Source organism: Lontra canadensis, unplaced genomic scaffold (genome assembly GCF_010015895.1).
Source record: "Lontra canadensis isolate GAN:19392208 unplaced genomic scaffold, GSC_riverotter_1.0 scaffold41, whole genome shotgun sequence".
Taxonomy (NCBI): domain Eukaryota; kingdom Metazoa; phylum Chordata; class Mammalia; order Carnivora; family Mustelidae; genus Lontra; species Lontra canadensis.
Window position 1 is genome coordinate 1,612,399 of NW_022631035.1, and position 16,966 is coordinate 1,629,364.

Consider the following 16,966-nt stretch of genomic DNA (forward strand, 5'->3'; position numbering starts at 1 on the left):
CCGCAGCACATGCTGGCACCAATGTCCCCTCCCTGAGCGAGGGACCTGAGTCCCGGGTCTCCATGAATGGCACAGGCCCCAAGCCCTACGCCCAGTTCTGCAGACGAAGGTTCTGAGGACAGACATCCACAACCACCATCTTTAGCTGCCGTGGGCTGACACTGAGCCCAGCCCCCAGGACTGCACACTGGGTGCAGACTCCGGGGCTCACAGGCCTCCAAGGCGTGGCCCCCCACTCTCCCTCCTCCCACTGCATCCAGCCCCCCGAGCTGCTCCCACCCCGCGGCCTCACCCGCCAGGGCCTTCTCGTAGTTCTTCCCCATGGCAATAAAGTTCCGGAGACTGGGGTTGAACTGCTCCATGATGGTCTGCGAAAAGCAAGAAGAGAAAAGGCGTGAGTGACCCCGGTGACCTGGGGACCCCAAGAGCATCCCAACAGCAGGAGAAAACCCATAGGGGGAGGCCACGGAGGCCCAGCCAGGCTTCTGGAGTACAGACCCCAGCCCTGCCCTCGGGCAGACCCTGCTCACCCCCCGACCCAAGCCTTGGGTGTCACCTCCGCACGGTGGGGACAAGGATGTGGCACTGTGCTGGGCTCCTGCGGATCGAAAAAGCCTCCACGGAGCACGGGCCGTGGGGCCCGGCAGGCAGTCACAGCGCAGAAGGGCTGTTGCTGGGGCCCCGGGGCTGAGTCAGCCGAGGAAACCCTCCTGCCAGGCACACCGGCACCACCCAGCACCCCTCCCCCCTTCCCCCGGAAGTCTTCACTGGAATGTCAGCTCTGATTAGAGGGACCCGCAGCCTGGTCTGCAAACACCCCGTGGTGAATGACCCCGTGGGCTGGGTCTTTTGCCCGAGGGACTGCACTTCTTCGCCGGAAGAAATTGGATATCTACCACCAAGGGCAAATCAAGGTCTTCATCACAAGGCACAAACACAGGCACCCGCACGCCAGCAGAAGGCGACTGCCACGGGCAGCTGGCACTGCCCGCCGAGAGCCGGCCCAGCCGGCAAGGACACTGAACGGAACCTGCAAAGAAGCCCCGTCTCCGCCACATGCTGCGTACTCAGGTCCACGATGACAACGGGCACGTGTCCGAACTTTCCTGAGGATGGGCGAGAGCAGGCGTCCCCGAGGGGAAACGCCCCACCCTGACCCCGGCCTCGGGGCCCCAGAGGCTTCTCTGTGAACTGAGGCGGGCGCCCTCACCCCAGCCCCCACCTGTGCGCAGCTCCAGCCCCGGTCACGCCTGTTCTGGCCCCTCCTTGCCCTCGGCCGGCGGAATGGCTCGGGCCCTGCCGCCCGCCCACCCTGGGGTGCGGCACAGAGGGACTCAGCCCCGCGCTCACAGGGGATGAGGCCCTGCAGAGCTCCCACCCACTCACAGACGGGGCTGGGCCGAGGCTGGTGGAGGGTGCCCACTGGGCTCTACGCCATGTGGGGACAAGGGAAGGAAACCGGGTGGGTGTGCCCTCCCGTCGGGACGCAGCCAAGGGCAGGGCACCTGCTATACGCAGACCCAGCACTGAGGGGTGCCGGGGGCCCGGCAGTGTCCCTGCCGCAGTCCCATCCCTGCGCAGCCGGCCGCCGGAGCGCAAAGGCCCACCCTTATCACTCAGCAGGCAGAAACACCCTGCGCGGGCAGAGAGCGTGACGGCGGGCCACGGGCTCCCGCAGGCAGGAAAGCAGGGGAGTGGGGCCGCTGGGGGTACCAGGGACAGCAGAACAGCAGGCAAGCCGAAAGGTCGGTGAGGAGGTGGGAACGGGCCAGCTGCAGAAGGCCGTGCTTTCCAGGCTGGATGGGAAGCCGAGGGCGGGTCTAAGCCATGCAGCCCGACGACATTCCAAAGGGAGACTCTTGCCGAGGGCCCCAACAGATGCGGGGACCCCCACTGGAGCTGCTCTGGGATCTAAGAAGCGGGGCCCTTAGGAGAAGGGGCTGGGCCCATATGTCTTGTGGATGTGGCACCGTGATGTGGGGACAAATGGGGCATGCGGGGGGCCGGATGGGGGAAGGCAGGCGAGATGCAGGTGGCTGGGTTGGGGACCCAGGAATCTAGATGCGCTAAATCCAGGGAGGGCCTAGGAAGAGGAACTGGGATGCCCTAACGGGCAGCAAGTTCGGGTGGACGGGGAGAATTCTGAGCGGGAAGCTGGGTTTGGGGGTGGTCACCATCCGGGAGTGAACGCAGGGCCTGTGGGAGCTCAAGCTGCCTGCAGACCTGGGGGCAGAGAAAGGCTCGTGATTCACGCGTAGCTGTCCTTTCCCTTCCTCTTCCTCTTTTTTTTTTTTTTTTTTTGAAGATTTTTATTTATTCGTGAGAGAAAGAGACAGAAACAGAGGGAATGCAAGCAGGGGGAGAGAGAAGCAGACTCACCCGCTGAGCAGGGAGCCTGACTCGGGGCTCCATCCCAGGACCCTGGGACCATGATCTGAGCCAAAGGCACCCCGTGTGTCTGGTCCGGAAAGGAGTCAGGGTGCGGTAGGGCCCTGAGTCCGGTGCTCTTGGTGTCTGCAGGGTTGCAGAGCTGCAGGACTGCGGGGGTGCGGGAGACCTCGTGCTCACGTGGGTGCGCACGCTAGTCCACATGTGCACAGGGTTTCAGCACAAAGCATGTTTCTCACTGTGGGGCTGGGCCCAGGGGCGAGCCACTGCCCTAGCGGGTGCTGGCGCCAACCTTCTCAGGACCGCGGCCCCCCGGCTCCCGGCCAGAGCAGGGCACTCTGCCCAAGCTCATCCTTCGAGCCCCATTACCATCCTGAGCAACAGCAGGAAACAGGCCAGGAGCCACCCAGGCCGAGTGAGGGGATCGCCGTGGCAGCCCGCCCACGCCCTCCCCGACGACACACGGAGACAGCCGCCAGGTCTCACTCCCTCAGCAGGGCGGCTGAGCTCATGTGCCAGGAATGCAGGAGTGAGCGGGCAGGGCAGGGAGGGCGCTGGGGTTCCGGTCAGGCCGCCTGGGCAGGGCAGGTGGCCGGGACACCAGGTCTGGTCACGCGGCGGCCGTTCTCTCACCTAGAGGCGGCGGGAGAGACGGGACTGTCTGTGCCCCGCCGCTTGCGGCTCCGTGCAGAGCCCACTCCCTGGCCCCCTACAGGAGCAGTCAGCCACCCGCCTCCCAGGCACTGGCGTCCTTGAGCCCTGGCAGAGGCCTGGCACAGGGCTCCTCTGACCTCCCTGCACAGCCCGTGGCCACGGCCGTGAGCGCCCTCTCCACCCACCCCAGCACCGGCTCCGCTAACCAGGCTCCCAGCGGGCCCCAGGCAGGAGCGTCACGGGCTTCCCCCGGTTATCACGCAGGGGAGGAGGGCTCCGCGCCCTGTCCCTGGCCGCCCTGTCCTGTTTCCCAGAGGCAAGGGATGTTGCTATCTTTTCGTGGGCTCTGCACGGAGCTAGCTGAGACCCAAACACCCACACCCCCCAACAGGGGTCTGTGCGCTTGGAGAGGGGAAGGGGCTGCCTTTGCTTGTGGGGACCCCGCCCAGGCTGCTCAAACAGGAGCAAGGCTGGGCGCAGCTGCCTCCTGTCCTGCGGCCACGTGCTGCCGGCCTCACGCTCGTCCTGACACACAGGGCCCCAGAGCGTCACCGCACACAGACACCCCACCACCCCATACTCCAGGGCCACGTTCCCCAAGCCAGGCCACCATCCCACAACGTGAGCCGTGACCAGCTCTGCCCCTCGTGCCGTCTACACAAATGAGAGCCGCACACCGACCTCAGCTCTGCCGTCGCACCTGGACGCTGTGTGTGCGTCCCTTTGGCAGCTTTCGTGGGCTAAGAATCCGCCCGCAGACCATGAACAACAGAGCGGACGGCGCTCGCTCACGTGGGGGTTTTTTTTCAAAGACACACGACAGCACCAAAAGCATATTTTCTCTAACGATTCTTTTTTTCTTCAAGATTTTATTTATCTTGGAGAAAGAGGGGGACGCAGGCACACGTGCACGTGTGAGCGGTGGGAGGCGCAGAGGGAGAGACGCTCCGGCAGACGGCCCACCGCGCCCGGAGCCGGACACGGAGCTGGATCCCGGGATTCTGAGATCGTGAACTGAGCCGAAGCCAGGAATCAGATGCTCAACTGACCGGGCCATCCAGGCTCCCCTCTAATGACCTCCTCCAATCAGGTTCCTCTTCTCCAGCTAACTCCGCCATAAGAACGTAGCACACAACACTCATGACACGTACAACGTGGTAACTGACCGCTCACGTGATCGGTAACGTTTCTGGCCAACACCGGCCTGTCGGCGGTTAGAGGCACAGGTTACACGCGGATCTCCGACAGGGAGGGGCTCCGCGGCCCGGCCTCCACGTCGCTCGGGTCTCACCTGCGTTCACCCTCAGTCACTTTGCTCACTTGTTGGTTCGTTCCGCATCTATTACAGATGCCTGGGGTACCAAGAGGGCTGCTGGGAGATCTGCCCAGGGCCCCCGGCCGCCCCCCCAAATACACTCTGAGAGAGGGTTAGAAAGAGGAGATGTCTCTGCCGGACACACGCACAAGCTCAGACGAGCTGGGCAGTCACCCTCCTGCCAGGACATCCCAGTGCCAGATGCCCCGGGCCCCCCTGGAATCTAACCGGACCTCTACGCAGGGGTGCCCCTGAGGACCCCAGCCACACTTTTCTCTAAGAGCACCAGGGAGGGGACGAGCACCCCTGCACAGGTGGCTGTTGGTAGGTCCCCAGCACGCTGGGAGCCCTGGGGAGCCTTCCCGCCTGGGCGCTCTGGGACGCTCCCCGGGCATTTCGATTTCCTCTGCAGCCACAGGTCTGCCCGGCCAGTGAGGAGACGGGCAGTGAGATGCCTGGTCTCCACCTTGGGGGTGAGGAGACGGGCCAACACGCTTCCAGAAAGGCGCTCTGGTGAGGGGCTTTGTGCCCGCCTGCTCCCAGGCCTGTGTCCGGCCGTGCCACTCGCTCCCTCGGGAGTTCTGTTCACGCCTCAGCCCTGGCTCCAAGGCATGGCCCCCTCCATCACCCTCCCGGCCGGGCAGTCACAAAGAGCGAAGTTCCTCTGCTGACAGGGCCGGTGACATGCCTCTGCTTCCCCTCCGGCCCCTCCCACGCGAGGACGGACTGGGTGGGTGTGCTGGCCGCTGTCCTGAGCACACGGGCGCGTGCGGTGTGAGGCCGAGCCAGGCTTCCTTTCCCTCGGCACCTGGAAGAGCTCCTCTAGGGGACAAGGTGGCGCTGGGACCCCGGCTGGCCTCTAAGCCCCGCCACCCTGCACCCTCACCCCACCGATCCGGGTGTGCTGCCCCATTTTACAGATGGACAGAGGGAGGCCTGGGGAGGTCAAGAACCTGCCCACTAGTTCCGGGCAGACCCAGATGGCCACACTGGGACGAGCTCACCCTTTGCTGCACACGGGCCTCGCCTCTGTCTTGACGGTTGGAGAGGGTTCCATCCAACCAGCCTGCCGACTCTGGGCTGCCTCAGGATCCCCGTCCAGCAACACCAAAACGAGGCAAGGGCCAAGGTGACGGGCATCTGCTCCGTGACCCCTACCGGAGGGCTGATGCCCGGGTGCCCGCCCCTTCACTTACCCAGGATGCACAGCCTCCAGCGGGGGAGGGGCCCAGTGCCTGCCCTTATGCCCCACCTCTGTGACGACTGCAGGGTAAGCGGGCACCAGCTCTGGGGCCCGCTGTCCAGGAGCTGCCCGGGGTGGGGGCGGCCATCCTCCAAGGGAGATCTGCCCGCTGCAGCCCCCATGAAGAGCACGGACTCCCTGGGGCCCTGGGGGGAGGGCAAGGGGACAGGGGGTGGGCGGCGGGGGTGGGGGGGGACCATCAGGCTAAGTCAGGAAAGCCTGGCTTCTCGGGGCAGCTCTGGACGACTCCCATCTGGGGGCAAGGGCAGGTGGAAGGTTCTATCTCCCTTTAAAAAGAGAAACAGCTATCCTGACGGTCCTTTCTGAAGGAATAAAGCCAACCCGGGGCATTCAGTGAGTGTGTGGGGGGGACCTTCCTGGAGGAGGCGAATCCTGAGTTGGACCTCGCTGGGTTAGAGCCAGACGAAGGGCAAGACTGTGTTCATACTTGCTCAGAAAAGAACTGCAGTGAGGCTTCCAGAACAAAACAGCCACACGGTGATGCTGGGAGCGTGAAGGCCAGCAGAGGACGTAGCAAATGCCCCCCAAGGAGCAGGGACAAGCTAGGCAGCCCCCAACACACACGTTACCCTTCCACAGCATCAGCCCCCCCATTCCCTCCACAGGACCCAGGTCACAACTCCCCGCCACAGGCACACGAGGCCTCAGCCCCACAGCCTCCTACAGAGATGAGGGCCCCATGGGGGCCGGGGGAGGCCGACCCGGCCGCAGACCCCAAGGAGGGAGCGTTTAGAAGCAAAGAAACAAGACACCGGACTATTGCAGAATACAGAGGCTGCAGTTCCTGCCCACTCCCCGCCCCGGGGGGGCGGCAGCCACGGGACCCCAGGGAAGGGAGACAGAGCTGCTGCCCCACCCTGAGATGATGGTTCCTGCCCCATCAGCTTACAGTCAAGTAACAATTCGTGTCTCTGGCCTGGCACCTGGTGGGGTCGGGGGCCCTGAGGCCCCAGGAGCAGGGATGGCCGGAAGCACTGGCAGAGCAGCTCAGGGACAAGGGACAGAAGTCTGGCTATCTCTGGAACCCCGGCTCCCTGCAGGGAGGGGGACAGCCCTCAGAGGAGTGAGGAGCTGCCCGAGAGACCAGGCTGCCGGCTACCCAGCTCCCCTCGTTGCAGCCTCGGACGGCCAACGTCTCCTTAGGCCTGGACATCGGACACACCGTGCAGCAGGATCCAGACACAGCCCCCAACAGCCCGGCCACCCCTCTCCTGTCTGGGAAACACACTCCGTCCACGCTGTCTTCAGGGGGGGCACGGCCCCTTCTGGCTCCCACCGCAGACACCTTCCAGCGGCTGGCCATCTGCCCCTGACTGCTGGGCCCCACACCAGGGGACCTGTGTACTTAGGTCACTTCCTATCCATGCTTGGCGCCGAGCTGAAACCTGTGTTGCCTGCCCGCTGCTTTCAGGATAAATTGTAGTGTGCTCCTGTGGACATCTCAGTGTCGCCGTGACCCGAGATCAGCTGTGTGACTGAGGCTGGAGAGAAACCATACTGGCCCCAAACGCGAGCGGCCTGGAAACCTGTCCCTCCGATTCAGCAACAGAGCACCCAAGACCCCCGCCGACCGTACCAGCCCCCTGCTCCTTGGTGGGGGGGGGGGCAGTGCCACACCTGGTGCTAAAGGCTGACTCAGTCCCCTAAAATGCATGTGCTGAAGTCCCAGCCCCCAGCACCCCAGAACGTGATTGTACTTGGAAAGACAGTCTTGACAGAACTAATTAGGCTGAATGAGGTCATCAAGGTGGGCTGTGTTCCAGTCTCACTAGCGTCCTTCTAAGAAGGGATCAGGGCACAGATGTACACAGAGGCACCACCCTGGGGGGGACTTGGGCAGAAGGTGGCCATTGGCCAGCCCAGGAGAGAGGCCTTGGGGGAACCAGCCCTGCCCATGCCTCGCTCTCAGACTCCAGGCCCCATCAGAAATCAACGTCTCGTGGAAGCCGCTGCCTACAGTGCCGTGTCACAGTGGCCGGAGCACCCGGATCACCCAGAGACACCGGGCCAACCCCCAGTCACCATGTGAATTCCCAGTGTTGACAACACAACTAAGTGTGGTTCCTGCTTGCCCAGTTAGAACGTTCCACTGACCCGTCCTTGCCCCTGCTGAGGCTCTGACCTGAGTTTCACAGGGCTGGGCGCCTGCTGGATGAAAAATTACCCAAGAGCAAGCAGAAAAGCAGCCTCGGAAGGCTCTGGAACCGCCCCCCGACCCCCCACTGCCCTCATGTTCTACAGGACGGGCGGCCCGAAGGCTGTCACGCTGACAGGAGCAACAGGCCACTGTGCACCCAGGAAGTCGGAGAGCAGCACGGAGGCCTCTGCCTGGGCCTTCCTGCCCTGCTGCTGCCCTCCCACTCTCTGGAAGCCAGTGGTGACAACCACTGCACACCCAACGCGTTCTCCGTGCCCGGAGTCTCCTACGGGCCTGTTCCCTTGCTAACAAGAAAACGGCCACACAGAGGCTGAAAACTTGCCTGAAGTCTGCGGGACCCCGAATGGAAAGACAGACGGCCCCAGGCTTCAGCAGGCCTGGTTCCAGCCCGGGCTCAGCCATGGGCCAGCTGACGGCCTTGGAACACGCTGCTTCACCTCACTGGGGCTCCCCCGCCAGTGGGGAACAGCCAGGACCCCCCTCGAGAAGCAGGCTGAGGGATAAAGGAGGTCACGTGCACAGCTCTTAGCGCGGTGCATGGCCCTTGAGGCTCCCCGTGATCACCAGCAGGCTGGAAAGTCCAGGTGGCCCGTGGCCGGAGCTCGGTCTGCCCCCCACCCCCGAGCAAGGCAGAGCCAGACAGGGAGCGCATGACACAGCCCACTTTGCAGCCCCCTCCCAGGACTCCTGCTGCTGGCCTGACCACAGCCCTTGGCCAAGAGGTACCTCCTCAGGCAAGCAGACTTCTGGCTCTGCCACATGCCTTCCATTTCTTTTTCAGATTTTACTTATTTATTGGGGATGGGGCAGAGAGCGAGCATGAGGGGAGGAGGAGAAGAGCCGAGGGGGAAGCGGGTCCCCCACTGAGCAGGGAGCCCGACACAGGGCTCGATCCCGGACACTGAGATCACCACCTGAGCCAAAGGCAGTTCCGTAACTGACTGAGCCCCCAGGGGCTCCAGAACCCCTTCTTTAAAGAGCCCCGCCAGAAGCAGGCCAGCTGTGACTGTGCGTGGTTCCCGGGCAAGGCACATGCCCTGTTGGACAGAGGTCTGGCTCTGGAACAGGGGCACCCCCTCCTACACCCTCACACCATCCTCACTCCCAACTCCGACAGCAAGATGTCAATTTTTTTTTAAAGATTTGTTTAGGGGCACTTGGGTGGCTCAGTGGGTTAAGCCTCTGCCTTCGGCCCAGGTCATGGTATCAGGGTCCTGGGATCGAGTCCCACATCAGGCCCTCTGCTCAGGGGGAGCCTGCTTCCTCCTCTCTCTCTGCCTGCCTCTCTGCCTACTTGTGATCTCTGTCAAATAAATAAATAAAATCTTAAAAAAAAGAGATTTATTTATTCATTTATTCATTCATTTGTGACATCCCAGTGCGTCTCACGGTCTGCTACCCGTGTCTTCACCTGGCCCACGCCTCCCTGTGACTGTCCCTGGCGTGTTGGGCAACGGCAAACCTGGACACCATGTCCACAAACCATTAGCAGCTCAGAAGGAGCAGGGGTCCCGGCTGGCGCCTGAAGCCCTTCTTTGGCGGAGAAACAAGAAAGGGCAGGAAAAAGAGCAGGATGGCCGTCAAGGCCTGGAGAACACTTCAGAGACTCGCTCAGGAAAACTGGGCACTGATTCACAAAGGCCCAGGTGACAGTGCTAGGGACACGGGGACACTGAGGGCTGGGAGCCGAAACAAAGCTCAGAAGGGGCAGACTCTGCATGCAAAGTGGTGTTAAAAAACCCGTATGATGGGGCGCCTGGGTGGCTCAGTGGGTTAATGCCTCTGCCTTCGGCTCAGGTCGTGATCTCAGGGTCCTGAGATCGAGCCCCGCATCAGGCTCTCTGCTCGGCGGAGAGCCTGCTTCCCCCCTCTCTCTCTGCCTGCCTCTGCCTACTTGTGATTTCTGTCTGTCAAATAAATAAAAAAATAAATAAATAAATCTTTAAAAAAAAAAAACAAAAACCCGTATGAATCTCCTTCACGGATACTTAATACAAGCTTTTCTAGGAATTGTCGAAATGATTCTAAAAACCCGTCCCTGGAAGTAGGAAATCAGTATCTCACGCAGGAAGGAGCAAGGCCATTCTGACCGGTGGTCTTGCTTCCTCCTGGCGGCCCACACTAGCCCCAGCATCGCTCTGTTCGGAGTGTGGGGCCCAGTGACCCGTGTGCAGACACCTCATGTGCTCTCCCCGGGGTGCGCGGCGGCACCCTCGGGACGCTCATCTCATAGCAGAAGACCTGAAGCCCGGTTCCGCCGGCCCCCGGATGGGCGCTGGAACGGGAAGGGGCACCTGCAGGGACCTGCGAGCATCCTGGCCATCGTGCACCTGCAGAAGGACCGAGACCGCTGGGCCGCAGAGCCAGGGCACGGGAAGGCCAGGCAAGCCTCCTCCCTGGCGGCCCGCGGGAGCCCGACGGCCAGACAGGTTTCTGGGACAGATGGAGGCCCCTGCAGTACGAGCCTGGAGGAGGAGCTGTGGGCAGGAGGAAGGATCCCGCAGACAGTGCGGGCACAGATCCCCTGGCCCTTGGCCCCAAGGTCACCTCTTAGAGACGAGCTTGGTCTGGCTCCAGGTCCCGCCTTCCCACCCCAGCTCTTCTCTTAACAGGCCCAAGTGTCCCCCCACTGTGAGGACTGACACGAAGGCCCCAGGATGCGACAGGGCCGACCACTTCCCAGCCAACACCCAGCCTGACCGGGGGCCCCGGCTAAGAGGGACACAGACCTGCCACAGCCTCCAGAAGTCGAGCGGGACTGAGCCGCTGCCCTTGGAGCTGACAGCCAGGAGGGCAGACCCTGGCAGAGATGCTGACGGCCAGGAAAACACAAGCACCCCAAAACCCAGCTGTTTCATCCCAAACAGGGTCTGAGGTTAAGGCTGGCTTTACTCCACAGCAAGTCACGTGAAGACAGAACATTCTGCACTTTAAGAGAAGCCCCGGCCCCCATCTCCCCTCAGGCCACTGGCTGGGGCCACCTGTGTCCACTGCGCTGGGCCCTTCAAGCCACGTCCAGGTCACGCCGCACACTCAGGGCCAAGAGTGATCAGCGTTGGGGAGGTGGGGTCGGCTGGGTCCGTGCTGCCCCAGTTACTACTGCTGTCTGTCGTCGGTGGGCGGTAGCACGGTGCTGACAGCCCTGACAGTGTCCCAGGGCTCCGTCTCCAGGGGACACAGGTCTGCAGCCTAGCAAGGACAGCCTCCCCACCCTCAGGGGCCAGGAAGGCGACATAGGGCAGGCCCTGGCTCAGTGCACCGGGGGGCGAGAAAAGAGGACAGGAGCCAGCCTGGCCAGCAGCTCAGGACAGCCCCGTGCTGGACTGAGAGCTCAGGTGTCCCCACTGGGGGATGGCAGCACAAGCAACGTCCAGGGTGCCCGGGCCAAGCTGACTGGGGACAAAAGAGCAGCAAGGCCAGCCCTGCCTGTGGCCCACCCGGCCCTGCAGTGACACTTCAGGGCTCTCCAGAGTGTGACGGAGACCTGCAAACTTAGGAGGAGTGCCAGCCCGCCTCCCCGAGCCCAGAAGGAGGGGTGAGGCCCTCTCGCACAGCAGCTAGTCCTCCCACAAAAGGCTGCCTGTCCCAGCCAGCACATCCAGGCCAGGGGAGGTGGGAAGAGGACAAGCCCTAAGAGAGCTTCGCCGCAAAGCAGGGGTGTCACCGTGAACCAGACAGACACGAGACATGCTCCTGCAGCACCGCCAGTGCCTCGCCCTGCTGACAGCGCCCCAAAAGCCCAGGGCCAGCATTGGCCACCACTGTGACCTGGAGCACCAGGTGCCCATGGGTGAGTCCCAGGAGCCAAGCCAAGCTCTCAAACACAGGACATGTGTTCAGAGTAAGACCCATGGGAACAGCGCGGGCAACACACGCGCAGAACTCTGGAACTACAGCCCTGGGCCGAGCGCCTCCAGGCCATACACCAGGTCCCCCGTAAGCCAGAAGGGCCGTATGCACGGAGCCGACGATCTGTGGGATGACTTGGGCACAAGGAGCTGCCACAGCCAAACACCTCAAGGTCAGTGCAACAGAGAAACTGCCCTTCATTGCCCCAGCTCCCCCAGGAAGGGGGTGGGAGGTGCACCCCTCCAAAGCTAGCGGCAGGGACGGACAGGCGCCGCGTAGCCCACGCAGGAAAAGAGGAGCTCAGGCAGTCCCGTCGGTGACAGCAGGCCCTGCCACCTTCTCCGAATATAGGACCCCGACGGGGCACCCTGGAAAGCACCTTTAAAGCACAGCCAACAAGTACCACACAGGCGTGCGCACAACCTCGCGTTCACACTCACATGCGTGTGTGCAGAGCTGGGCACTGTGTGGGGACTCCTTGCCTCCTCCCCCCAGCAGGCAGCAGCGGGCTCCTCCCAGCAGGCGTTTCCACTGCCAGGGAAGTGTCTCTCAGGGTGCCCGCACCTTCTTCAGCCGGCCCCCCCAAGCTCTGGCCTCGCCGGACGCCAGGCTGCTGAGGGCAACAAACACTTTTGTGGGACTGCCCAGCCGTGGGAGAGGGGACAGGAGATCTGGGGTCAGCAGCACAGGACTTCCAAGGGCTCCCCCAAACACCCACCTGGAGGAGTGGGTGGGACCCAGTGGAGGGGAGTGGGAACCGTGGGGAAAGCCAGCAGTGGGCTCTCACCTGCCCGGGCCGGCTCCCTGCCCCCAGTGCCAACACCCCCACCTGGCCCCCACCTGGCCCCCCACCCCGGCTCCAGGAGCCCCATATCACCCCCAGGGCAGCCATGGTGTGCATAGGCCAGCTTCCCCACAACAGCCGCGGGCTGAGGACGACCGGACAGCCTCCAGAGACCAGCCTGGCCCGGCTGGCCAAGGGCCCGAAACCACACCCCCAGAAAACACCCTGCCCGAGGCTCTCCTAGGGAGTCTTCCTCCTCAGGCTGTCTCCCACCTTCCCACATCCTCAGGCCCAGCGATGCTGCTGTCCCTAGGGAAGCTGCTGGAGCCACCATCCTGAAGGGTCATCAGGTCAGCCAACAGCCCAGCTTCTCTTGGCATAGAAAACCATGAGAAACACCCACCTGACAACTGCTCCCCCAAACCCCCGCCCCAGGGACGTGAGGTCAGCTACTCTAGAAGCCTCCTTCCAGCATGTGGGGTCACTCACAGGTCTCTCCCAGGAGAGCTGTGGTTTGGCTTAACTCTGAGCCGTAGATGCCTGCCCCGCCTCCCTCTGTCCCTCACTCCCGGCAACTGCCCCCAGACTAGGTCTTGGAAGCCAAGCTCCGCTCTGCAGCTCCAGCCCACCAGCGACAGCCCTGTGCCTCCCCCCAGGAGGCTTCAGCATATGTTCCCTACCCCAGGTCAGAAGGTGAGTCCCAGTGGCCACCTGGAAGCCATTCCGCTTCCCTCCCTGCGCTGCTTCTGAAGGGCCCCAAGGACGAGGCTTCCACAGGGACCGGGCCACGAGGACAGACACAGAAGTCCGTGGGGCTGATTCTCCAGAAAGGAGCACATTCCATTCCCACATCTAATCAGCAAGACCAAGGACAAGCGGCCCTTGGCCCACTGCTCCCTTCTCTGCCAAAGCAAACAGAGCTCAAAGCTGCCGCTGGAACAGTGCAAGGGACAACGAGCAGGGCCACAGCCCGGCCACAGAGGCAGCACGGCCTCCGGGACAGGACGGCGGACCAGCCAGGACCATACGGACTGCTCCGGCTGCGCCCTGACTGCCTCACTGCGGGCCGGTTCCGCCAGCCCCGGGGACCCACGCTGCCCCACCCGGGCGGCTCAGCCACCGAATGCTGCGCTCCCCGGGGATAAAACACAAAAGGGTAAGAGAGCGCCAGCACTTGAAGACTTGGCAGTCGGGCCACGGAGCGTCAGGAAGAACACCGCCCACAAAGCCAACCTGGCGGCCTGGCAGTGCGGCGGGCGGCGACCAGAGCGGCCGCGGGGGCACAGCCCTGCGGACACCAAGGCCCGCCGGGGCCAGCCTCGCCGAGCTGCGGGCTCCTCGCCACACCTGCCCCACGCGAGCTCACCGATCAGCTGCCCCGCAGGCACAAAGCACAGGCTCGCCTGTTGAACGTGCACCGACACCCTCCAGCCGGCTTCCCGAGGGGTTCGAGGCCCCACACTCAGACCCTACCAGCTTCCTGCCGCCATCCTGCCGGCGGATCTCACTTCGGATCTGCAGAGAAATCACAGCTCCACCTCGGAGCTGCTCAGCCGTAACGGCACGCCTCGCTGCCCAGCTTATGAGAGTTTAGGTAAGGACGATCACGGGGCTCCCCAGCGTGTAGCCACGCCATGCACCCCTCGCGACCGTCACCACGGAAGTTCCTGTTTAAGGGTTTCATGGCAGAAGCGGGGAAAATAGGAAAGGAAGCCCCTGGCCAGCACTTCCCTTCCACCCCCTGCGATAATGAGCACACGGTTACGGAACTAATGACTAATGATTTAATAAACCTCTCTTCCCTGACAGCGTTCGCAGAGCAACCCCACCAGAAGCGTATGCCACGGATTCTCTCTGATACCAAACACAGACACCCCAGAGGCTGTTCCTTTTACGTGCGGACTCCTCGCCAGCCTCGGCTCCTGCTCACCAGCGGCGCTAACATGGCTCCAGAACTGACTCGGCCAGTCCCACCCGGCTGCAGGGTTCCTGCCGTGATCTCGCAGTAACTTTAAAACCTCCACCAGAACGCGCATTAGAGGACAGCCTGCCACCTGAAATCCAGCGGAGAGCAAAGGGGGCCGCCCGGGAAGTGTGCCGGGGGCCGCCCAGAGCCGGAGCGAGCTTACCGGGAGGGCTTCGCAGGCCGCTGGCTAGGGAGGCACGGCCATAATTGTTTAATACAACTGGAAACTGTTGCTCTGCCGGGGCCTCCCACCCCATTCAGTGGCCATGAACCAGCAGCTACCACACAGACACGGCACCTCCATCTCCCAGCCCACCAGCTAACCTTCAGACCCAGTTCTGTAAGAAGCCTCTGTGGACACCGGGGGCGGGAGTCTCCCTCTCGGGAACACGCCCGCGCGGGACTGCAGAGGACCTTGAGTCCCGGGGGGGCCTGGGTCTGTTGTCCCCGGGGTGAGGGTGTAAGCGGGCACAGTGGACACCGGAGAGATGCCCAAGGCCCTGCTCATGTGGCCAAGCACAGAAGGACCTGGGAGGGCGCCTCGGAAGGGTCTCCCCGCGGGGCTCTGCGGCCCTCGGATGTGACAGTGACAGCGTGCAGGGGAGGACGCGAACCCCACTCTTCACACACATCAGAAGCAGAGGCAGGCGCGCCAGCCTCCTACACAATTAGTCTTCTCCTCCGCGGTTACATAAGATGACGGATTATCTGTCCACCCATCCAACCTGCCCGCGCGCGACCTCCCACCTGGGGCCCGTCCGTGACCGCCCGGGAAGGAGTTGGGCAAAGGGAAAGCCTGTTGACAAGAAAGTGCCCAAAGGCTTGCGTAACCGCGGCTGGAGGGGCCGCCACGGGGCCCCCACGCCTCCCGGGGGCGCAGGGCGACCGGCGGCGCGGGCCCCGGGCCCCGCACCCCACAGACCCCCGGCGGCCCCCACCCGACCTGCTCCGGTCCGAGGGCCCGGTTCCCCGGCCGCCTGGAAGGACGCGCGGAGGGGCGCGCGGGGGCAGCGCGGGGCTGTCGGAGCGGGGCGCCCGCGCCCACCTGTGACCGGCTGGCTGGCGCCGGGTTCGCGCGGCCGCTCCGAGAAGACCCCCGAGGGCCGCGGGGCCGCGCCGGTCGGGCCCGAGAGCGCGGGCGGCGCGGGGCTCACCTTGTAGACGTTTTCCGTGAGCCGGTGCATCTCCTCCGTGCGCGACAGCGACATGGTGCTGGTCCGGCGGCACCGCGGAGCGGGGGCACGGGCGGCGGCGGGCGGCGGGCGGCGGCGGCGGGCGGCGGCGGCGGCGGCGGCGGCGCGACGGGCGCGGCAAAGACGGGCAGTCAGCGCGCGGAGCCGGACCAGAAACGCGGCGCCCCGTCGGCGACCGCCTTTATAACCGCCCATGCCCCGCCCCCCGCAGGCCCCGCCCCCCGCACACGGATCACCGCCCCCGGCCGCCCGCCCGCCCCCGCCCGGCCGCGCCGCTGCCAGGCAACCGGCAGGCCCCGCCCCCGCGCCGCCCTTCCCATTGGTGGGTTCCGGAGACGGGGGAGGGGGCGGGGCACGAGGGCCGGCTGCAGGCAGCGATTGGCTGGCGGCGCTGTCGATCGCAGGGGAGGAGGCGGAGGCGCGGCGCGAGTCGCGGCCTTGGGAACAGCCTGGGGGCCGGGCGACAGCCGGGCTGGGGGCGGGGCGGCGTGGGCCGGAGGCGCTGGAGGAGGGGAGCGGAAGGTGGGGGAGCGGGGGCGCTGCGGCGAGCGCGCGTGGGGGCGGCTCTTCGCGGAGTCGCGAGTCCCGGCGGCCTTTGGGCGCCGCTCCCTGCAGGCGGCGGGGGGGTGCCGCGGGCGGCCGTGCGGGCGCGAGGACGGACGGAGAGACCGCCCGGCCCAGACCCGGAGTGTCGGAGGTGAGCGTGCGGCCGGCGCGGTCTCGGGCGCAGAGGAGGATGGGCGGGAGGCCCTTGCGGGGTGGGCCCTGGAGAAGGACCTGGGCGTGGGGGATCCTGGGGCGGGTCCTAGGAGGGGTGGGCCCTGGGGCGAGGAGCCTGGGGAGGTGGGCTGTGGGGGGATGGACCCGGGGTGAGGGTGCGTCCTGGAGGAGGACCTGGGAGGGGAGGACTCTGGGGGGGGGGGGGGCCCGGGGGGGGGGGGGGGGGGGGGGGGGTTCGGCCGTGGAAGCTGGCCCCGGGGCTCCCAGTGCCGCTGCTGCGAAGAACGTTGGCGTGAGTTGGAGTGACAGGGAGGGATGCAAACTCTTGAGGCAGTTCCGAGCGTTTCCCTCTAACGAAGCCTGACACTCCCTGCCGGTCTCCCGTCTAGGACAGTCGCTTCCACGCGTCCTCGAGCGCAGGTGCCCCAGGGGACGCAGACCTGGAGCCGGCTGTGGACAGAGCAGGACTAAGGCAAGTGCTGAAGTCCCGGCGTCCGGGACCCAAGGGGACTGCGCCCCTCCGGGAGGAGTGCTGCAGGGAAAGGGTTTCCTTCCTGACCCCAGCTCTGGCTTCCTCCTCTCCCTCTAGCGCTCCGGTGCTTTCAGACGGACTCTGTGTGTGTAGATCCCGGAATTCTTTTGGTCGCGAGCGACAGAAAGCCGGCCCAGATCAGA

General features: G+C 64.5%; 1 protein-coding gene across 5 annotated transcripts in view; it reads right to left on the reverse strand.

The window, feature by feature from the left end:
* The window catches only part of BAIAP2 (BAR/IMD domain containing adaptor protein 2), a 62,303-nt gene extending 46,651 nt beyond the window's left edge, over positions 1-15,652 (reverse strand). For all 5 annotated transcript variants that reach the window (XM_032870421.1, XM_032870418.1, XM_032870419.1 and 2 more), the window contains exons 1-2: positions 15,533-15,652; positions 293-368 (exon numbers count right to left, since the gene is read on the reverse strand). In XM_032870421.1, coding sequence (XP_032726312.1) covers positions 293-368; positions 15,533-15,586 — 130 coding nt within the window. In that variant the 5' untranslated portion in view covers positions 15,587-15,652. The remainder of the gene's footprint in view (positions 1-292; positions 369-15,532) is intronic.
* Positions 15,653-16,966: the final 1,314 nt, after the last annotated feature.